The sequence below is a fragment of the Cherax quadricarinatus genome, chromosome 48, assembly GCF_038502225.1.
Source record: "Cherax quadricarinatus isolate ZL_2023a chromosome 48, ASM3850222v1, whole genome shotgun sequence".
In the NCBI taxonomy this organism is placed as follows: domain Eukaryota; kingdom Metazoa; phylum Arthropoda; class Malacostraca; order Decapoda; family Parastacidae; genus Cherax; species Cherax quadricarinatus.
Window position 1 is genome coordinate 19969631 of NC_091339.1, and position 24678 is coordinate 19994308.

At 42.1% G+C, this 24678-nt stretch overlaps 1 protein-coding gene across 2 annotated transcripts; it reads right to left on the bottom strand.

Moving 5' to 3' along the window:
• Positions 1-125: 125 nt before the first annotated feature.
• LOC128696017 (carbohydrate sulfotransferase 11-like) lies at positions 126-9813 on the bottom strand. Of its 2 annotated transcripts, none has more exons than XM_070094956.1 (7): positions 9688-9813; positions 8857-8939; positions 8244-8389; positions 7564-7640; positions 5539-5652; positions 4825-4945; positions 126-745 (listed from the first exon to the last, which is right to left on the bottom strand). In XM_070094956.1, exons 1-7 carry the CDS (start codon positions 9690-9692, stop codon positions 497-499), a joined length of 795 nt encoding a protein of 264 aa, XP_069951057.1. In that variant the 5' UTR covers positions 9693-9813; the 3' UTR covers positions 126-496. The 2 variants fall into 2 exon arrangements, with proteins under 2 accessions (XP_069951057.1, XP_069951056.1); XM_070094955.1 differs by having other exon boundaries at positions 5539-5757.
• Positions 9814-24678: the final 14865 nt, after the last annotated feature.

The following is a 24678-nucleotide window of genomic DNA, read 5'->3' on the forward strand; positions in this document are numbered from 1 at the left end:
GGTGTGTCCTTGTGTATCTATGTGGTACTACGCTAACCCTCATAGGCTATGATGGGGGATACACAATAAACTAGCCACTACCATCTACAGGATGGATATGGAGTGTACAAAAAACTAGCTACTACGGTCCACATAATCGATACGGGATGCACAATAAACTAGCTACTTTGCTCTCACAAGGGATAAGGGTTGCACAATATACTTTCCTCTGGTGACAAACATGAATAAGAACTAATAATGTATGTAATACTAACGAGTTCAACTTTTATTCAGACTGGCACCTCAGTGCATTGATCGTTAGTTTTAATTAATTATAGTTTAGTACACTCTGTGTTGCTGTCACATTCCATATGATAGTTACACGTGGGAACAAAGGCTAGCTGTTTCATTGTCACATTCTATCACAGATTGGTTTATAAGTACTGAGATCTGTTAACCTGAGCTGGGAGACTAACAGAGGGATGAGAACATATTTTTCTTCATGGTTGAAGTGGTCTTAGATAAACTCGTACTCAAAACTGAGGTAGTCGAGGAAGTAATGAGCAAGGAAAGACTTCCTGAGGGAGGAGGAGAGGTTCTTCAGATAAAATGAAGCCAGGTGGTCCGCTCCAGTGTTCTTCATGGGTACGGGTAACTCCCTAACAATCTTGTCAACACCCAGCCATTGTAGGACGTGGTTCATGTCTTCATGGAGATTTTCAAATTTGCCAATGAAGTCGTAATCGATGCCACAAGGATTACACATCTGAGGGAGAATATTTGAGAGTGATACACGAGTATAATACATAGATTGCTTGATTATACATCGACTTTCTTCAGTGGACGGGTGCCTATTTACCCGTGAAGGGCTCTTGATCCAAAGAATTGGAGATATTTTTCCCCTTGGATAGAACCTGACTACCTCCCATTCCGCAGGTGCTTCTGTGAGTGTGTTAGATAGGGTTCAGTGGAGGCAATTGGTTTTTATGATTTGACGTGCTGTTGGAATGTGAGAAGGGTAACATTTATGAAGAGGGAAATCAGTTAGCCGGACTTTAGAATCCTGGAGGTCGAAAGTATAGTGTCTGCTCTGAAGGTGGGAGGGGTGGGGATGTTACGGTTTGAAAGGTCATCTGAGCTGTGATGTCGGCGCCCTCCTGACAAAGATTGAATAAGTGACAATGAAAGTATTTTCTTTTTCAAGTCAGCCTACTTAGGTGTGAGACGGCCGGATTGTTTATATATATATATATATATATATATATATATATATATATATATATATATATATATATATATATATATATATATATATATATATATATATATATGAATCTGGCTTGCCTGCGTGAGGCATTCAAAAAGATCAATATAAACCTTGCTTTCAAAAACACGGGGACAGTGAAACAAAGGCTGATTAAAAACACACCCTCCAACAAAGTCGGTGGGGTTTACAAGGTCCCATGTACTCAGTGTCCTCTCTCATATATCGGTCAAACAGGTAAATTTCTGGAAACCAGCATTGCCCAGCATAAATACTCAGTCAGGACAGGGCAGGAGTCGAATGCTATCTTTAACCACGTTAGTGCATGTAATCACCCACGCATGTGCAAAGAAAATGATAGGATGGATAATGAGAACTTTCAAAACGAGAGATGCCAAGCCCATGATGATCCTTTTCAAATCACTTGTTCTCTCTAGGCTGGAATACTGCTGTACATTAACATCTCCATACAAAGCAGGTGAAATCGCAGATCTAGAGAGTGTACAGAGATCCTATAAGATCGTATAAGTTCTGTCAAGCACCTTAACTACTGGGAACGCTTGGAAGCACTTGACTTGTACTCGTTGGAACGCAGGAGGGAGAGATATATCATAATCTACACTTGGAAAATCTTGGAAGGAATGGTCCCAAATCTGCACACAGAAATCACTCCCTACGAAAGTAAAAGACTGGGCAGGCGATGCAAAATGCCGCCAATAAAAAGTAGGGGAGCCATTGGTGCACTAAGAGAAAACACCATAAGTGTCCGGGGCCCAAAACTGTTCAACAGCCTCCCATCAAGCATTAGGGGAATTGCCAATAAACCCCTGGCTGCCTTCAAGAGAGAGCTGGACAGATACCTAAAGTCGGTGCCGGATCAGCCGGGCTGTGGCTCGTACGTCGGACTGCGTGCGGCCAGCAGTAACAGCCTAGTTGATCAGGCCCTGATCCATCGGGAGGCCTGGTCGTGGACCGGGCCGCGGGGGCGTTGATCCCCGGAATAACCTCCAGGTAACCTCCAGGTAAGGGGTGGGATGCTGCCCAGATTATAGTACCTAACATTTATGTCATGGAAAGAAACATAATTGAATCTTCCCTCTTGAAACATGAAAGGAATACAGTATACAGCTCAAATTATGGGTTATACAAGCTCGATAATTATTTAGTAAGAGTCCATTGCACACAATCTTAAACAACAGTGCTATACAAAATCACAGGATTGTTCATTATGCCAGGTGGGTTGATGGATTAGTGATGCCCGACCAGTGCCTACGCACCAAAACTTCAAACCTCGTCAGTTGTGATGGTTACATAACGCCTGTAGCTGTTAATGTACCATACAGTGACAAGCACGCAAGATAACGAGATAACGTAAGAAGAGGTTAAAGGGTATTAGGAGAATTTAGATCATATAAATATTACTATTGGATAGGCATATAAGATCCCCATGTATGGCATATTAACCGACACTGAAAAAATAGTAGACAGTATTTAGGAAGAGATACTTCTAAGTACATGGGTAGAACATTCGAGTACCTCAGAACAGGACATTTAAACGGACAAAGAGCACATTGTATTCCTTTCTTTCATTATTTGAAAAGGTCACACAGAATAATAGCAATTCATGTCTACAGTATCTAACGAGAAACTTATTTTCTCAAACCACATGACCTGTTACAAACGATTAGAAAATGCTTAGGGCTGCCTTTTTATATCTTATAATTTCATACTCGACATCTCAGAAACCCTCCTACTCCATATGGAGGGAAGGGGGATGACGGTAGGGTGGGGTTGGCACCGACCACTAACCCAGTCTAAGGGTAACCGTGGCCGGTGATACCTACGCTACTCTGAGACCTCTCTCCCTGCTTTGGTTGCTCCCTCCTGATGACGCACTGAGAAGTGTGAAAGTACTTGAGCTAAAGATTTCCACCCTCCATCCGTGGCTTGCCCTGTATAATTAAGATCGCCCGTCTGCGGTTGTTTGTATATATATATATATATATATATATATATATATATATATATATATATATATATATATATATATATATATATATATATATATATATATATATATAATATATATATATATATATATATATATATTTTTTTTTTTTCAACAAGTCGGTCGTCTCCCACCGAGGCAGGGTGACCCAAAAAAGAAAGAAAATCCCCAAAAAGAAAATACTTTCATCATCATTCAACACTTTCACCACACTCACACATTATCACTGCTTTTGCAAAGGTGCTCAGAATACAACAGCTTAGAAGCATATACGTATAAAGATACACAACATATCCCTCCAAACTGCCAATATCCCAAACCCCTCCTTTAAAGTGCAGGCATTGTACTTCCCATTTCCAGGACTCAAGTCCGACTATATGAAAATAACCGGTTTCCCTGAATCCCTTCACTAAATATTACCCTGCTCACACTCCAACAGATCGTCAGGTCCCAAGTATCATTCGTCTCCATTCACTCCTATCTAACACGCTCATGCACGCTTGCTGGAAGTCCAAGCCCCTCGCCCACAAAACCTCCTTTACCCCCTCTTTCCAACCCTTTCGAGGACGACCCCTACCCCTCTTTCCTTCCCCTATAGATTTATATGCTTTCCATGTCATTCTACTTTGATCCATTCTCTCTAAATGACCAAACCACCTCAACAACCCCTCTTCTGCCCTCTGACTAATGCTTTTATTAACTCCACACCTTCTCCTAATTTCCACACTCCGAATTTTCTGCATAATATTTACACCACACATTGCCCTTAGACAGGACATCTCCACTGCCTCCAACCGTCTCCTCGCTGCTGCATTTACCACCCAAGCTTCACATCCATATAAGAGTGTTGGTACTACTATACTTTCATACATTCCCTTCTTTGTCTCCATAGATAACGTTTTTTGACTCCACATATACCTCAACGCACCACTCACCTTTTTTCCCTCATCAATTCTATGATTAACCTCATCCTTCATAAATCCATCTGCCGACACGTCAACTCCCAAGTATCTGAAAACATTCACTTCTTCCATACTCCTCCTCCCCAATTTGATATCCAATTTTTCTTTATCTAAATCATTTGATACCCTCATCACCTTACTCTTTTCTATGTTCACTTTCAACTTTCTGCCTTTACACACATTCTCAAACTCATCCACTAACCTTTGCAATTTTTCTTTAGAATCTCCCATAAGCACAGTATCATCAGCAAAAAGTAACTGTGTTAATTCCCATTTTGAATTTGATTCCCCATAATATATATATATTCTCTCAGTCCAGAACAGGGTTCGAACCTGCGCAATCTGCACCAAAGTACATACTGTGTATTGTGTACGTTGGTGCAGAGTGCGCAGGTTCGAATCCTGTTCTGGGTTGAGAGATAATGTTTGCAAGTAATTTCACTCGTTTGGGAAGTGTTAAACACACACACACACACACACACACACACACACACACACACACACACACACACATATATATATATATATATATATATATATATATATATATATATATATATCTATATATATATATATATATATATATATGGTATACATCTAGGTGGACACACCTGGTGGATAGGACGCCAGTGGCCGTCCCAGGATATGTCTTCATCGTCCTCCTGGTGAGTGATGAGTCTGATATAGTCTGCAAAACTCACTACATCATCCTTGGTGTGTGTTGACGACGTCCTGCAGAGATGATGAACATCACCATGTTTATTGTTTGTGTAATACTTAACCCGTGTTGGTTATTCAGCACAGTAGTGGTGGAAGCTCGATCGTAGCGTTCCTTAATCGCGAGACAGACCTAGCAAGGTATTGAGTGCCACTACTCTGCCACTCTACGAAGACAGCAGCATCCTTCATAATCTTTAGGACCGCCATGCACAATATTTAATGTAAATGTATCAATTTCTCTCTTCAAGGAGATGTTTTTGTGTTGGTGAAGGGCTTTTGATCTAAGGAACTGAAAGTCTCCTGTCCTTCCATGGATCACACCTGATTTCCTATTTCCCAGGCTGCTATATGACCCTACGGTTTTAGAGCTTCTCATGAATATAATAATAGTAATTCCCCTGCAACTAATAACTGGAGACAAATGTTGAAAGTGCTTGTATTACAGCTTTTTGCTATAAGAGCTTCCAAATATAGTATATACACATTTTATTAATCTGTAGTTTCTACGAAACTGATTTTATTATACAAAATATTAATAAAATTATTTACCTCTAAACAGAAGAAATATAATGGTTGAAACAAAAATAATTGACAAGCCTTTTTACCCGAATTTTTGCGTTAAAGTTTTCTTGATGTGGGCAGAGATGTCCATGTCTTCCATGTCACTGGGAGCATAGAGCTTGTCTCTGTAGGCTGACACTACCCTGCGCAGCGGGTGCCTGACGAAGAGAAACTTCCTGTATGATGCTAACATATCCTGCCACACATCCTCGAACCTCGGCTGCACCAGCATCGACGGCTGCGTCAGCAGGTGAATAGTGTGCCTGAGAGTGTTCGTACCATTACTAAGTGTCCAGCTAGTGTCTTGGGTTAAGAGGAAGGAGGATCGAGCCTTCAGTACTTTTGTTTAATGGCTTCCCACGCGCTTAGTTGGTTTATTAGGTTTACAGCCTTTCGACTACACGAGTATCATCAAGGCTGCATATATTTATGTATCCTGCACATAACTAAACAAGATATATATGTGTAAAAAATTAGATATATTAATCGGGGACAAGAGCTATGACTCCACCCTTTAAAAACACAACTAGGTGAGTCGCCGCTTTAAATGTGTTTTCTATATAACTGATTTTAGCGCTCTGTTGTACCTTAGTGGTAAATATGGAAAACAAATAGTGTAAGTGGTATTTTCTGAAAAAGAGGAGGACGAGCAAGAAGGAAAAGTTGTATATAGAATGTCAAATAGTATAAGTGGCAGTGATATTAGTACTAGTCAAAAATGAAATAGCAGCAGTAGAAGTAGTAGCACTAAGAGAAGTAATAATAATACTAGTTGCAGTAGTAGTGCTTATAGTGTCACTTGTATTAGTATTAGTATTGAATTAGTTGAATCAGCAGCGGTACTAATAGCAAGTGTATATTAGTGCTAGTGTAACGCAAAAGGCTCGTACCTTTGACCTTTAACAACGAAGCATAAATAAAAAGGCACAATACCATGGCTAGAGCAATATACAAATAACTCGCACATAAAGAGAAATTTATGACGTTATCATGTGTTTCTTTCCCTTGTGTGCGAGTTATTTGTGTAAGGAAGCAGAAACTGTCTTGACCCGACTATGGCAACGGGTAATATAGTATATCACTATTAACATTAGCATTAGGAGCACAGTAGTGGTAATGTATATAGTACTCGTCTAGCTATTAGTGCGAGGAAATCGTGTAGAAAGCGTTGTCGTTATGTGGCAGCGTGAAGACAGAGCCACCTGTTGAATGTAATTTTCACATCGTATGGAATGATCCGGTTAGGAGCCTCGAGTTTCTATCTCTTGACTACTTCAATTTAGTTGTTATTGTTTAGCAATAGCAAAGTGTGTTGGTGGCGTACTGGCTGGTTTTCGTCAAGTTTTTCCAACAGTGAATCTGAACTTTTGTATTTATATAGGTATGTAATTTTAATTTTCTCTCCTCGTTCTGTGATAATACCTTTATTAATTCTAATATTGCTGGATGTGGGAGAGGCAGTCCCAAGAGATGCTAATTCCCAAGCATTAGTGACTTCAGCTGTGCTGGAGGAAAACCTTTAGTGCTGCCGTTGCTGTCGAACTTACAGAATGCTAGACAATATTCTTATGGTCCTACTGAAGTCTCCCAGTTCAGGTTGACATTATTTCATATAAACACCCGATCTTATGATATAGCAAAGCCAGTTTCTCTTGTTACAACAACTGTTATATGGAATTGGGTTGCACCACACTACTGATGTATCGAGTTTTGATTTAAAGACAAGGAAACACGGCACTGTTAACCCTAAGATTATTAAATACAATGAATTTTCACAATCGGGTTGGACGTATCCTTTATCTAGGGAAAATGAACCTTAGAGCATAACGTTATACCGGTCATTTTTCATTACATTGATAGTTTAATGAATTTACCCTTTTCTCGAATGATGGAGTTAACCTTCCTACATGACTATGGTGGTGGTACCTCACTCCCTCACCTGGTGGTGGTACCTCACTCCCTCACCTGGTGGTGGTACCTCACTCCCTCACCTGGTGGTGGTACCTCACTCCCTCACCTGGTGGTGGTACTTCACTCCCTCACCTGGTGGTGGTACCTCACTTCCTCACCTGGTGGTGGTGTTGGAAACTGCAGCAGTAGATGAGGTCATCTTCAGCCACACACGCTTCCAGGTGCTGCTTGCCACCTTACAAAACGAGACATTGTTGGTAAACACAACATAACAGTGAGACCTACACATTGCTTACATGACTGGTAACCTACACATCCACTACAATACCTGGAAGGGCCGTATTAAAGGAAGGAGGGATGGGTGAGGCCCATACACCAAAAGCTTTTGAGCAATTTTGACACAAAATATGAAGCTTTTCGGTTAATTGCTTTTAAAGTTGCTTTATTATTGCCTTTCCAATAGTTTCACACTATCTACTGGGAAAATAAACGCAAAGATAGTTGACACCGTACATAATAAAGCCAGTTTGTTATAGTTACCATTTAGTAATAGATGGTCCTGGGTCTTCCCGTCTCCCCCTCCCGAGGGGGGAATGGCAGCCCCAGGGCCCTGGGGTCCCCATAAATCTTAATCCGACTCTCATAATCGATATAATTCGTGGGCTATAAATGTACTTTATCGATACTCAAAAGGTTAGGGGGGGACACCATGTGGACACTCACAAGGTGGTGGGGACGCATTTTGTGGACACACAAGGTGGTGGGGACGCACCGTGTGGACGCACACAAGGTGATAGAGACATACTTTGTGGACACTCAGAAGGTGGTGGGGACGCACCTTGTGGACGCTGCAGTAGAGGACGCCTCTGGTGTCGTCCACGTAGATGTTCCTCAGGTGACGCTGAGTGACCTCCGAAGACACGTTGAAGGAAGTACATGTATGCCTTACCCGCTGCCTCAGCTTCTGGCTTCTCTCCCACCACCCTGCGTTATCACTCTACAATTATGGGATGACGTGTCATATATGGGATGAAGTGTCATTTATAGGATGACATGTCATTCATGGGATGACACATCAGGGGTTTTGAAGTTTTTACTCGGAAACCTTGAGGAAAGAATAACAACCTTACAAGGGATAGGTAATAAGAGACGGCATCAAGGACAGAGTATAGGTAATGACGGACAGCCTTAAGGAACCTTGAAGGTTCATGATGCCGGTGAGGCGTTCTTGATCGAAGGAACTGAACTGATCTTTGCCTTCCTCGAATGGAACCTGATTGCCTCTCATTCCCTAAGCGCTATATGACCCCTAGGGGTCATATAGCGCATGGGGAATGAATATACAAAGAACGTCACATACTATGAGTTAAAATGGCTTAAAGAACAAGAAAAAATATTATCTCCAGGGAAACGGTGTTTAATACTACAGTATGTTCCGTAGGATGACTAACCTGGTGATATTTGCTGTTGTCTGAGTGTGAGAGATAGCATCCACAACAGCAGCAACACACTCGCTACCATCGTCCACTGATTCCTGCAGTGACACGTGAGGCATTATCACTCTTGCGGAATATAATAACAGTAAACTAACACACTGCTTAGATGATCGTCCTGGCGTATATCTTGTCTATAGTTGGAGCACCACCACAGCTACTATGCTACCTCCTCTACCCCACCACCATCACCTCTATACTACCACCATCATACTTACGTAACCACTTTATACAACCATACAAGGACTCCACCACAAAAGCAAATAGAGCTATAGTAGAAGACTCGTATTAACCTGAATAGATAGTAACCCAGGATAACCCAAGAAAACCAATCATTATGGTTTATTTCTTTTGGGGTCCATTGGTCCTCATCCCAGGATGCGACCTACAACAGCTGCCGCAGACCCGGGTACCATTTGTCTCTAGGTTAACAAGCGCAGTATATGTAAAGACACATGCCCGCTGTCTCCACCCGTCCCGAGATCGAAGCCGGGTCCTACGGATGTGAGCTAAAGACCTTACCACTCAGTTGTATAATAAATCGGCTGGTGCTTCAGGTAGTTTTAACTTCAAAAGATTGAAGTTTAATTCAGTAGATGTTAAATAGTAGACATGAGGAAATAAGATTACCAACAACGGTGCCCGTCATCAAGGGAAGGGGACGCTGTCATGCTGGTGAAGGGTTCCTGATGCAGTACTTGTCAGTTCCAAGGCGTTACCAGCAATTTCTCGAGTACCTGGTCAGGGTGTATGGGACGAGTGTGTGACCATCACAGAAATACAACTCACCTCATAACTTAGTGCCAGTGACGGGTGCCTGGGACCTGAGATTGTGAAGGGTGCTTGGGACCAGAGACTGTGACGGGTGCCTGGGACCAGTGACTGTGACGAGTGCCTGGGACCAGTGATTGCGGCAAGTGACTGCAGTTACTTCCTCCTTCTTCCTTATCCATGATTGTGAGATTTTTTCCTCTTGAACTGCCCACTTAAATGTTTTAGGATAAGCTTTTCCTCCACCAAGCTACTTGATTGAAAATAAATTAGATCTAGTTTCACAGTGGATCTAAATCTAATTACCTTCCATTCCATGCCTAATAATTTTCACTTAACAGCCATACTGGACGTCACTCCACGTGAACTATCATTAGTAATCTTGTGCAATAAGTATAGATAAGCGTATCCAGTAAACTCCAGAGTTATATCTGTATATGGTAGAGGTAAACTATATTTTTTCCTTACACTGGAAAGGATGTGAAAGTCTGCAAAAGCCTTGGTTCGTATCACAACTTTGGAGGCTAGGTAACAAGCCTGCATCAGCGGCAAGTATCTGGGACTGCATGAGGCTATCTCAAAATAGAAATCGCTCTGACCATAGCCCTGGTAAGTAGGGATAAGGAAGAAGGATGGAAACGGGTCGAATTGGTTTGGGTAGAGAGCAGGAGGAGTGAGATGAAAAGATAGGTGGCCCATCCATTTTTTACGTGATAATGGATGTGCGGTGTACATTTAACATTACCAAATGTGCATAGGTGGCATACGGCATCGTCCAGCTCACGTAAACGTGTATATAGGAAAGGGTGTATGCATACTTGCGTGCGGTAGGCATGGGCGGCTTGATTGTATGTACGTTTTATTAAGTTATTTTCCTTGTGGGGGAAGGTAGTGGCTTCAGAGGCGCGCAGGTGGCCCTTGCTAGGCTCTTTGTCTTGCTGCCAATCACTGTTAGGTTCAGTGTCCTACTGCTTAGTACTGCTGTGCTCATTGTCCTGCTGCTTGGTACTGCTAAGCTCATTGTCCTGCTGCCTGGTACTGCTAGGCTAATTGTCCTGCTAGGCTCATTGTCCTGCTTGTTACTTGCTAGGCTCAGTGTTCTGTCTATTTTAATCTTCGTAATGCTCAAGTGTTCGGAAGTATCAGGACAGTGATGGAGTCATCGACTTTGCATGTAGACCGGATGAAGTGTTATCCACTCCTTCTTCTGGTAAATCACTCAGTATGATTGGCTTTGGAAACTCATCTTTTGTGTGAGAGAGAGAGAGAGAGAGAGAGAGAGAGAGAGAGAGAGAGAGAGATTGTGGGTAGGTGTGGCATCTCCTTTCTTGTTGCGAGGTCGACCTGTGTCTTCTGTGTGGAGGTTCAAGAATCATAGTGCGGTTTTGATCTGATGGGGTGGGTTTTCTCTATCGGGTAAGAAAGGTTCGTTCACGCTGCACAGCTGGCGCTTCTTGATCTTGATAAGCCTGACATTGATGCCATTTATATAATTTGACTGTCATTCAAGCGCGTATTTCAGACAAAGCGAAGTGCTTTGCTCTGGACTTTATTTTCAGCATTGTTTATTTTGTCAGTGGCAAGGGGTACAAATGGATATTGGAACAGTGGACGAATCATCATTCTTTTGGAGAAGCTTCTGTGGATTTGGTGGGGATGGACCTATGCTGAATTTACTGTCACTGACGTGATTGGTAGAGTTCATCAGTCTGTCAGTTTCGTAACCCAAGATCTTGTTGGTACTTTTGATAGCGATAGGAGTACGTCTAGTCGTAATTCCTCCTCTTGTTTTCAGTCATCGTTGAGCAACAACCGCTTTTGCTAATTTGTTCCTTATTTGGGTTGGTGGTAATTTTCCATTTCTTCTCACTAGTTAGCAGTCTTATTCACTTGTATCCCACTTGTGACCTTGATAAGGTTCGAGCCAAGGAAAGGGAAGGTCAGGGTCAGTTCCTTGGATCATGAGCACCTCAGCGGTATCAAGGAACCTCTCGTCCACCCCTCGTCCACTTCTATTGAGGCTCTTTTTATGCCGGTGAGGTGCTCATGATCCATATAATTGAACCTGACCTCCCCTTCCTTGGATGAACCTCACTGTCTCCCATTACCCCAGCAGTTTCGTTACCACTACCAGTTTACCACTTCTCTCATAAATGCAGTAATACAAACCAGTAGGAAATCTTAATTGGGAAAAAATGCAAAGTATACTACACAGATTAATAGAGTATACTACACAATATGCTGCAGAGCACACTACACAGAATATAATATTTAATCAACTACAAAAGCCACGTGTACATCAAGCTCGATAAACGTAAACACGCAATGTAAATAACCAGCGACATGAAAGCTTCCCCTAATATTGAGTTGCAATACTTAAGAAGCAAGAAAAATCTACCAGGGTGAAGCCAGCGTGGGTAATTTGCATCAGAGCAGGCATGCATAAACAAAAGTGTTGACTCGAAATTAGTGATAGGTATGCAGGTGTGGGCGCCTTGCGTGCAAGATGCACAATAATGAACAATATGTATGTACACTGTACACGACAACAAAGCATGTGCATGTGTCTTAGTGACTCCGTGTAATTGGCTATTAAAGAACAATTATTTTATAGCATCCATTTTTTTCAGTTTTACAATAATAATGTTCGCTGCTGCTGTTGCTTTTAATAGTGAATTGTGCATAAAATTTTTGTTTGTGGGGCAGGGAGGAAATTGGTATATGTTTGTGAAGATGGAGGACACTTGTGTAGGTGGGGAAGATGGATACATTTGTTGAGGGAAAGGTAGGTTCCATGTGTGGGTGAAGAGGAAAGATATATATGTGGGTGAGGGGAAGATCATATGTAGGTATGGGTGAGTAAGGACACGTGTAACTGTGAGGACAGGGAAGATACATGTGTGGCTGTGAGGACAGGAAGGATACTTGTGTGGGAGTGGGAGCATACATGCGTGGGCGAGGGAGAGGGATGATACATGTGTGGGGCGAGGGAGCGGGAGAATACATGTACAAGTCTTATTAAAATGCTTGTTCCCATGCAGTAACTGAAGAATGACTCTTCTGATCAGCTTCAAACCTCAATCGCTTGTCGTCTTACATAGACAAAGTTATGGATTGATTTTTGGGCTTTGTAGGTGCCAATTTGTCATTTTTATTGAAATTGGGATATTAATCTCTATGTGATAACTCGCAAATGCCCCTTCTGATGTGTCCGATCTTTAGTGCTGATATTTAGCCGATGAGAAACTTGGGCCACACTGCACTATTCCTTTGACGGGCACTGGGGTAGAGGGAGTTAGGATTGTTGGATACGGGGATTCCTTTCTGGGAAAACGCAACGCGTGAAACAGGTCGTTGTGGTATTCATACGGAAGCGGTAAACCCACAGGGAAATGAGAGGCAATCAGGTTTGATACGAAGGGAAGGGCGGCTCTGACTCCTTGGATCACGAGCTCTTCATCATCAAGTTTCCATCTCGGAAGGTATAGAAATGACACATTTTGCAGAACCTTTTGTTGGGGCAACGTTTCGATCTATTGTCTCGCTACGTCTCGCTACAAGCTCGTTTTACAAGACGTCATTTCATGATGTGTGACAAGTCTCCCAGCACATTTCTTTCTGCAGTTTACAAAACGTAGTTTATATGCAATAAAATATTAAGCACAAAAGAAAACCTCTAGCATGCTGTGCATTTCGGGCAAATATCTCGACTTAACGTTATTCAAGTTAAGTTTATTTAGGCTATGCTATTTATCAGTAAACATTAACCAGTCATAACACACCACAGCGCTATACAGTGAAATATAAGATACAGACGATAAGAAGTTCTGAGGCGTGAACAAAACATAGGTAGCCTCTGAGCGTAGTATAAATATCTAAGTCAGATATTTGCTGTACAGGTAGGTTTTCCTGGTGGACCCCGGCACGGGTCTTATTCATGTGGTGATTCAGAAGATTTTCACTGTTTGAGATTTGTTAGACAGTAACCCATTTGACTGTTACAGCAACAGTGTAGTTGTATTGAGAGGATAGCCTGAGTTCCTGGAACACCAGCCTCCTCCTCCTGCCAGATTTTTTTTAACAGAATTATCGTACAGTACTCGCCAAATTATCGTTTTTTTTTACCCATATTGTCGTACAGAATTATCACATAAGCTGATGATTAAGCTTTTGTAAATTATTCTGAATTATATCCGATAACCATTTACAACGACTGTCAATTTGATAGGCACATCAATCCAAATTTTATTGAAAATATTGGGTTCACATAGCAGACTTCGCCCCTAATATACTGTAGACCAACTTAAAAAATAATTTAGGTTTACTTGCACTAATAATCTTGAAATGTAAGGTTAAGAAAGGAAAACTAAAATGTTCTAGTATACTTAACGTCAGCAGCATCAGTTACATTTCTTCACACGAGTTGTAAATTGTTCTACTTCTCTATTCTTAATTGTACTAACTGTAATATTTTTGCTACATCTCTATTGTAAATTGTACTTGACGATATCTCCGAATATACTGAGGAGACATAACCATTGATGGACACCGATCCGCCTCCCATCACTTCTGTCTTCTAAACCTATACAACTCGTTTCTTCACAGTGTTCCAATCCTTTTCTTCTTACTCGTTTTCCGCTACCTCGACGTGTAGACTTTATAACCCTCCTATTCCGTAGACACCTACTGCTTCATGTTATCATGTTACTGGTATACTTCTCTTTGAAAAATCATGACTTATTTACAGTGGAATATTCGAGGCCTCAGAGGTAATCGGGGTGAGCTTCAGGTGTTACTCTCCCAATTTTCAAATGTTTATGTCTGTTGCCCTCTTTATATGTTCATCTAGCAACCCCCGGCCCGCGGGCCACATCCGGCCCGTGTGAGGTTTTCGTCTGGCCCACCAACTTAACACCTAGACACTAATTATCCAATTAATATGGAATACAGATGCAGTAGTTCACTTCAAGATTAAGCAGTCCCTGGAAAAGTTACTTTGTATCCTCCCTCCTTAGAGTTTTTCAGTTGAGTTTGTTGTCTGGTGGTAAAACAACTGTACAGTAGGTATCTGCATTCCATAATAATGTTTATTTAATTATTTGTGATAAATTGTGTTAAGTATTATTAGAATTAGGCCAAAATTGGTTTAAAAAACTAATGACACCCATGAGTTCGAGAATTTTTTTTTTTATATTACATTTAATAACATGACCCTCCTTCGAGAGACTGCATAGCTGTCTGGCCCTCTCTCTCCAAAAGGTTGCCGACCCCTGATCTAGCATCTAACTTTTCACTTTCCCCTTGGGACGTTCCGACAGTTCGTATCTGTTCTTTCCCCACTGCCGTGCGCAAAAGCCCAAATAAGAACATAAGAAAGAAGGAACACTGCAACAGGTCTACTGGCCTATGCGAGGCAGCTCCAATTCTCCCACCGGCTTAAGCCAATGCCTTGACCTAGTGAGGTCAGACATGTCACTTAAGTTAAGACACATGTGCAACATCTGGATATCTTTATTGTAGTAGACGTTTCGCCATCCAGTGGCTTTATCAATACAGATTCTAGGACATAATAGGAAGACAGTAGAACTATATACAAAAGATGAGGTAATCAGTCCCTCGGCCTTGGAGTTAGTGTTCACAGCATCGTGGTGGAGGAGAGTCTGGAGCAAAGGCAAGAAGACTGGCGCTTTTTATAGGCGTCAGTGAATGGGACGGGCAGCAGACGAGGGCAGTCACTGGTAGGCGGGATTCCCCAGTGGAAGTAGGTCCTTCCCAAAGAGATGGGTTAGTTGCAGCAGCCGTGAAGAAGGTCTTGTAGATGTCCTCTGAACCAAGATTCCATGATGTTGCAGTGTCTGACAAGTTGTGCAAGAAAGGTATAAAATACCGACAATATGAAAGTTAAGACACATGTGCAACATCTGGATATCTTTATTGTAGTAGACGTTTCGCCATCCAGTGGCTTTATCAATACAGATTCTAGGACATAATAGGAAGACAGTAGAACTATATACAAAAGATGAGGTAATCAGTCCCTCGGCCTTGGAGTTAGTGTTCACAGCATCGTGGTGGAGGAGAGTCTGGAGCAAAGGCAAGAAGACTGGCGCTTTTTATAGGCGTCAGTGAATGGGACGGGCAGCAGACGAGGGCAGTCACTGGTAGGCGGGATTCCCCAGTGGAAGTAGGTCCTTCCCAAAGAGATGGGTTAGTTGCAGCAGCCGTGAAGAAGGTCTTGTAGATGTCCTCTGAACCAAGATTCCATGATGTTGCAGTGTCTGACAAGTTGTGCAAGAAAGGTATAAAATACCGACAATATGAAAGTTAAGACACATGTGCAACATCTGGATATCTTTATTGTAGTAGACGTTTCGCCATCCAGTGGCTTTATCAATACAGATTCTAGGACATAATAGGAAGACAGTAGAACTATATACAAAAGATGAGGTAATCAGTCCCTCGGCCTTGGAGTTAGTGTTCACAGCATCGTGGTGGAGGAGAGTCTGGAGCAAAGGCAAGAAGACTGGCGCTTTTTATAGGCGTCAGTGAATGGGACGGGCAGCAGACGAGGGCAGTCACTGGTAGGCGGGATTCCCCAGTGGAAGTAGGTCCTTCCCAAAGAGATGGGTTAGTTGCAGCAGCCGTGAAGAAGGTCTTGTAGATGTCCTCTGAACCAAGATTCCATGATGTTGCAGTGTCTGACAAGTTGTGCAAGAAAGGTATAAAATACCGACAATATGAAAGTTAAGACACATGTGCAACATCTGGATATCTTTATTGTAGTAGACGTTTCGCCATCCAGTGGCTTTATCAGTACAGATTCTAGGACATAATAGGAAGACAGTAGAACTATATACAAAAGATGAGGTAATCAGTCCCTCGGCCTTGGAGTTAGTGTTCACAGCATCGTGGTGGAGGAGAGTCTGGAGCAAAGGCAAGAAGACTGGCGCTTTTTATAGGCGTCAGTGAATGGGACGGGCAGCAGACGAGGGCAGTCACTGGTAGGCGGGATTCCCCAGTGGAAGTAGGTCCTTCCCAAAGAGATGGGTTAGTTGCAGCAGCCGTGAAGAAGGTCTTGTAGATGTCCTCTGAACCAAGATTCCATGATGTTGCAGTGTCTGACAAGTTGTGCAAGAAAGGTATAAAATACCGACAATATGAAAGTTAAGACACATGTGCAACATCTGGATATCTTTATTGTAGTAGACGTTTCGCCATCCAGTGGCTTTATCAATACAGATTCTAGGACATAATAGGAAGACAGTAGAACTATATACAAAAGATGAGGTAATCAGTCCCTCGGCCTTGGAGTTAGTGTTCACAGCATCGTGGTGGAGGAGAGTCTGGAGCAAAGGCCTTTGCTCCAGACTCTCCTCCACCACGATGCTGTGAACACTAACTCCAAGGCCGAGGGACTGATTACCTCATCTTTTGTATATAGTTCTACTGTCTTCCTATTATGTCCTAGAATCTGTATTGATAAAGCCACTGGATGGCGAAACGTCTACTACAATAAAGATATCCAGATGTTGCACATGTGTCTTAACTTTCATATTGTCGGTATTTTATACCTTTCTTGCACAACTTGTCAGACACTGCAACATCATGGAATCTTGGTTCAGAGGACATCTACAAGACCTTCTTCATGGCTGCTGCAACTAACCCATCTCTTTGGGAAGGACCTACTTCCACTGGGGAATCCCGCCTACCAGTGACTGCCCTCGTCTGCTGCCCGTCCCATTCACTGACGCCTATAAAAAGCGCCAGTCTTCTTGCCTTTGCTCCAGACTCTCCTCCACCACGATGCTGTGAACACTAACTCCAAGGCCGAGGGACTGATTACCTCATCTTTTGTATATAGTTCTACTGTCTTCCTATTATGTCCTAGAATCTGTATTGATAAAGCCACTGGATGGCGAAACGTCTACTACAATAAAGATATCCAGATGTTGCACATGTGTCTTAACTTTCATATTGTCGGTATTTTATACCTTTCTTGCACAACTTGTCAGACACTGCAACATCATGGAATCTTGGTTCAGAGGACATCTACAAGACCTTCTTCACGGCTGCTGCAACTAACCCATCTCTTTGGGAAGGACCTACTTCCACTGGGGAATCCCGCCTACCAGTGACTGCCCTCGTCTGCTGCCCGTCCCATTCACTGACGCCTATAAAAAGCGCCAGTCTTCTTGCCTTTGCTCCAGACTCTCCTCCACCACGATGCTGTGAACACTAACTCCAAGGCCGAGGGACTGATTACCTCATCTTTTGTATATAGTTCTACTGTCTTCCTATTATGTCCTAGAATCTGTATTGATAAAGCCACTGGATGGCGAAACGTCTACTACAATAAAGATATCCAGATGTTGCACATGTGTCTTAACTTTCATATTGTCGGTATTTTATACCTTTCTTGCACAACTTGTCAGACACTGCAACATCATGGAATCTTGGTTCAGAGGACATCTACAAGACCTTCTTCACGGCTGCTGCAACTAACCCATCTCTTTGGGAAGGACCTACTTCCACTGGGGAATCCCGCCTACCAGTGACTGCCCTCGTCTGCTGCCCGTCCCATTCACTGACGCCTATAAAAAGCGCCAGTCTTCTTGCCTTTGCTCCAGACTCTCCTCCACCACGATGCTGTGAACACTAACTCCAAGGCCGAGGGACTGATTACCTCATCTTTTGTATATAGTTCTACTGTCTTCCTATTATGTCCTAGAATCTGTATTGATAAAGCCACTGGATGGCGAAACGTCTACTACAATAAAGATATCCAGATGTTGCACATGTGTCTTAACTTTCATATTGTCGGTATTTTATACCTTTCTTGCACAACTTGTCAGACACTGCAACATCATGGAATCTTGGTTCAGAAGACATCTACAAGACCTTCTTCACGGCTGCTGCAACTAACCCATCTCTTTGGGAAGGACCTACTTCCACTGGGGAATCCCGCCTACCAGTGACTGCCCTCGTCTGCTGCCCGTCCCATTCACTGACGCCTATAAAAAGCGCCAGTCTTCTTGCCTTTGCTCCAGACTCTCCTCCACCACGATGCTGTGAACACTAACTCCAAGGCCGAGGGACTGATTACCTCATCTTTTGTATATAGTTCTACTGTCTTCCTATTATGTCCTAGAATCTGTATTGATAAAGCCACTGGATGGCGAAACGTCTACTACAATAAAGATATCCAGATGTTGCACATGTGTCTTAACTTTCATATTGTCGGTATTTTATACCTTTCTTGCACATGTCACTTAAGGGAGGGGCAGTGCATCCGATCTAGTAGCACAAGCTAGTCAGGTCCAACTCACACCCACCCACACCCACTCATGTATTTATCCAACCTATTTTTAAAACTACACAACGTCTTAGCGTCTATGACAGTACTCGGGAGTTTGTTCCACTCATCCACAACTCTATTATCAAACCAGTGCTTTCCTATATCCTTCCTGAATCTGATTTTTTCCAGTTTAAAGCCATTCCTGCGAGTCCTGTCTATGTTAGATATTTTTAGCACGCTATTTACACCCCCTTTATTAGTTCCTGTTTTCCATTTATACACCTCAATCATATCCCCCCTAATTTTACGCCTTTCTAGAGAGTGCAGGTTCAGGGCCCCTCAGTCTGTCCTCATAAGGAAGATTTCTGATACATGGATCAACTTTGTCATCCTCCTTTGTACGTTTTCCAGTGCATTTATATCCATTCTGTAATACAGTTACTTCTCACTCTCTTTTTCTTAACCACTTCCGGTCTCATTCTCATGCCGTCGCGGTGTACACTGATGGTTCTAAATCTGACGGTGTCGCGTTTGCAGCAGTGTTCCCTGACAGCGTAGTGCGGGGTCAATTATTAGACTCGGCTAGCATTTTTCCAGCTGAATTGTATGCAATTCTCATTGCAATTATCCGTATTAAGTCTATGCCTACCTCAACGTTTGTAGTAGTCTCAGACTCCTTTAGTGCTTTGCAAGCAAATAAGAAAAAATTGATTCGCCTCATCCCCTAATTCTTCGTATTCAACTTAGGTTGCGCAGCATTTCTAGCAAAATCAAAGAAATCGTTTTCTGTTGGGTCCCTGGTCATGATGTTCAGGGCAATGAGCAGGCAGAATCTGCTGTGCAGTCAGCAGTACATAACATCCCAGTTTCATACAGAGGTATTCCATTCTCAAACTCCAAGACTGAGGGACTGATTACCTCAGCTTTTGCATATATAACAAAAAAAAGCACAATACCGTGACTGGAACAATACACAAATAACCCGCACATAGAGAGGAGCTTACGACGATGTTAAATGGTCCAAGTCGGACCGAAACGTCGTCGTAAGCTTCACTCTCCTATGTGCGGGTTATTTTTGCATATAGTTGTCTTCCAATTATGTCCTCGAATTTGTATTGATAGAACCACTGGATGGCGAAGCGCCTACAACAGAGATACCCAGATATTGCACATGTGCCTAGGTTTCATCCTGTCGGTACGTATACCATTCATATACAACGATAATTTTCATACGGATGGCAACACATGGCCGGCCGTAACCTGCCATTAAGCCGTCATTGGGGCTGCAACGTGTACCTGCCTCCGAGGGAAGTTGCAAGAGCAGTTGCTTCAATTGAAGCTGCTGTATAGCCCTTGTGGCTTAGCGCTTCTTTTTTATTATAATAATTCAATTGAAGCTTGGCAAAGGAATAACAGGAAAAAGTGGTAAATGGCTCTATAACTTCCTAACAAATAGAACACAAAGAGTAACAGTAAACAGAGTAAAGTCTCAGGTGGCTACAGACTGTAGCCTACAGTGAAAAGCTCTGTTCAACAAGGCACAGTACTTGCTCCCATCCTGTTCCTCGTGTAATCCATAGCTCCGTCTTCTTTCGCGGATGACTCCCAATTAAGAGCCCTTCAGCATCAAGGCATCACCCCTTGAATGGCTCACTCCTTTGAGGCTTTTCAGTTCAGTGTTGAAACTGACTCAGGACCACCTCGGTCCTTTAACCTAACAACAACAACTGCTACTACTACTACCACCTCCCTTTCAAGTCCAGGTCGTAGCCCTTAAAATCAACACCAAATCTTCTTCCTTCAACATTTAAAGCCTGCTTACCAGCGATCATAGGGAGTGAGCTTTAATTTTTATAGGGGTAGACCAGTAAGTCAACGGGAGACCTCAGTCATATGACCAAAACTTCTAGTTAGTGGGTCATCAATTGACTAAAAGTCTTGTCCTGTTTCGTGACGAATACAATTCCAGTAAAGGCAGTTTAACACCCTTGTAAAAAGATTCTGCTAACTATATTCCTTTACATTCCTTTTTTTTCATACTTTGGCAAAATTTCTTGACAGATTCCTAACGGGTATTAACAGACATTATCGCAAATTATCCTTTCAGGGGAGGTTGTCTCAATGCTGGTAAAAGATTTTTAATTCTCCAAAGAACTGAAGTTGTCCTCTCCATCTTAGAATCTAACCTGAACCTCCCATTCCTCAGGTTTACCGTTTCTCTAAGAATATTATGATTATAGTATCAATCCTTATGTTAATAAGAGACACTATGTGGTTTATGAATATTCTGGAGGAAACGTTTCGTCCATCAGGGACTATCAGTTTTTACAAGAACTGACAAAATCCCTGGTGGATCAAGTCTTCTCAGTAAAATGCCATAAACTGCATATTGTCTTATTTACATACGTTTGCTCTATCATTGATAACAATCTCCATGAATATAATCACCTACCTGGCTTATCTGCCCCCAAAAAATGTATGAAAGATTATTTTTTTTAGATTACCAGGGATAAAAATTGATAACAAAGAGACTTTTAACACATTGTGCACAAATCAGTTGTCCTCATTTTGTAACACCAGTGTAGAATGTTATAACTGCAGACATGTTGCAAGTTAACCTGAAAGTTGGCGTAGCTGTTGAACCATGGTATGTGATGGAGTGATGTGATGGAGTGATGTGATGGATGTGGTTGATTGATGAATTTCTCTCACTTACCTTGTAAAATATCATATAATAATCAGAACAGCGCACAGTGGTTTAATCAAAAAGAACAAAAAGGCACAATACCGTGACTGGAACAATACACAGATAACTCGCACATAGGAACTTACGACAACGTTTCGGTCCGATTTTGTTTAATCAGTTTTGATATTGATAACAAAAGATTATACCCTGAGGGTTGAGTTTATTAGACAGCGCCTTCCATCCTGTAAGTGAATGTTGAGTACCTATCAGCACGTGTGTTTGACACACCATTAACAATATCAACGCCATCCTCGGCTTTTGTAAAATTTATGTTCCATTATCTCAGCAAATCATCATTATCTAACCTCATAAAACTTCTCGCTCTTTTATTACTCCAAACCTTATTTAGAGCGTCTTTATACTCTTAGTGGTATTGATATATATATATATATATATATATATATATATATATATATATATATATATATATATATATATATATATATATATATATATTATTTTTTTTATTTTTTTTATTATCACACTGGCCGATTCCCACCAAGGCAGGGTGGCCCGAAAAAGAAAAACTTTCACCATCATTCGCTCCATCACTGTCTTGCCAGAAGGGTGCTTTACACTACAGTTTTTAAACTGCAACATTAACACCCCTCCTTCAGAGTGCAGGCACTGTACTTCCCATCTCCAGGACTCAAGTCCGGCCTGCCGGTTTCCCTGAATCCCTTCATAAATGTTACTTTGCTCACACTCCAACAGCACGTCAAGTATTAAAAACCATTTGTCTCCATTCACTCCTATCAAACACGCTCACGCATGCCTGCTGGAAGTCCAAGCCCCTCGCACACAAAACCTCCTTTACCCCCTCCCTCCAACCCTTCCTAGGCCGACCCCTACCCCGCCTTCCTTCCACTACAGACTGATACACTCTTGAAGTCATTCTGTTTCGCTCCATTCTCTCTACATGTCCGAACCACCTCAACAACCCTTCCTCAGCCCTCTGGACAACAGTTTTGGTAATCCCGCACCTCCTCCTAACTTCCAAACTACGAATTCTCTGCATTATATTCACACCACACATTGCCCTCAGACATGACATCTCCACTGCCTCCAGCCTTCTCCTCGCTGCAACATTCATCACCCACGCTTCACACCCATATAAGAGCGTTGGTAAAACTATACTCTCATACATTCCCCTCTTTGCCTCCAAGGACAAAGTTCTTTGTCTCCACAGACTCCTAAGTGCACCACTCACTCTTTTTCCCTCATCAATTCTATGATTCACCTCATCTTTCATAGACCCATCCGCTGACACGTCCACTCCCAAATATCTGAATACGTTCACCTCCTCCATACTCTCTCCCTCCAATCTGATATTCAATCTTTCATCACCTAATCTTTTTGTTATCCTCATAACCTTACTCTTTCCTGTATTCACCTTTAATTTTCTTCTTTTGCACACCCTACCAAATTCATCCACCAATCTCTGCAGCTTCTCTTCAGAATCTCCCAAGAGCACAGTGTCATCAGCAAAGAGCAGCTGTGACAACTCCCACTTTGTGTGTGATTCTTTATCATTTAACTCCACGCCTCTTGCCAAGACCCTCGCATTTACTTCTCTTACAACCCCATCTATAAATATATTAAACAACCACGGTGACATCACACATCCTTGTCTAAGGCCTACTTTTACTGGGAAAAAATTTCCCTCTTTCCTACATACTCTAACTTGAGCCTCACTATCCTCGTAAAAACTCTTCACTGCTTTCAGTAACCTACCTCCTACACCATACACTTGCAACATCTGCCACATTGCCCCCCTATCCACCCTGTCATACGCCTTTTCCAAATCCATAAATGCCACAAAGACCTCTTTAGCCTTATCTAAATACTGTTCACTTATATGTTTCACTGTAAACACCTGGTCCACACACCCCCTACCTTTCCTAAAGCCTCCTTGTTCATCTGCTATCCTATTCTCCGTCTTACTCTTAATTCTTTCAATTATAACTCTACCATACACTTTACCAGGTACACTCAACAGACTTATCCCCCTATAATTTTTGCATTCTCTTTTATCCCCTTTGCCTTTATACAAAGGAACTATGCATGCTCTCTGCCAATCCCTAGGTACCTTACCCTCTTCCATACATTTATTAAATAATTGCACCAACCACTCCAAAACTATATCCCCACCTGCTTTTAACATTTCTATCTTTATCCCATCAATCCCGGCTGCCTTACCCCCTTTCATTTTACCTACTGCCTCATGAACTTCCCCCACACTCACAACTGGCTCTTCCTCACTCCTACAAGATGTTATTCCTCCTTGCCCTATACACGAAATCACAGCTTCCCTATCTTCATCAACATTTAACAATTCCTCAAAATATTCCCTCCATCTTCCCAATACCTCTAACTCTCCATTTAATAACTCTCCTCTCCTATTTTTAACTGACAAATCCATTTGTTCTCTAGGCTTTCTTAACTTGTTAATCTCACTCCAAAACTTTTTCTTATTTTCAACAAAATTTGTTGATAACATCTCACCCACTCTCTCATTTGCTCTCTTTTTACATTGCTTCACCACTCTCTTAACCTCTCTCTTTTTCTCCATATACTCTTCCCTCCTTGCATCACTTCTACTTTGTAAAAACTTCTCATATGCTAACTTTTTCTCCCTTACTACTCTCTTTACATCATCATTCCACCAATCACTCCTCTTCCCTCCTGCACCCACTTTCCTGTAACCACAAACTTCTGCTGAACACTCTAACACTACATTTTTAAACCTACCCCATACCTCTTCGACCCCATTGCCTATGCTCTCATTAGCCCATCTATCCTCCAATAGCTGTTTATATCTTACCCTAACTGCCTCCTCTTTTAGTTTATAAACCTTCACCTCTCTCTTCCCTGATGCTTCTATTCTCCTTGTATCCCATCTACCTTTTACTCTCAGTGTAGCTACAACTAGAAAGTGATCTGATATATCTGTGGCCCCTCTATAAACATG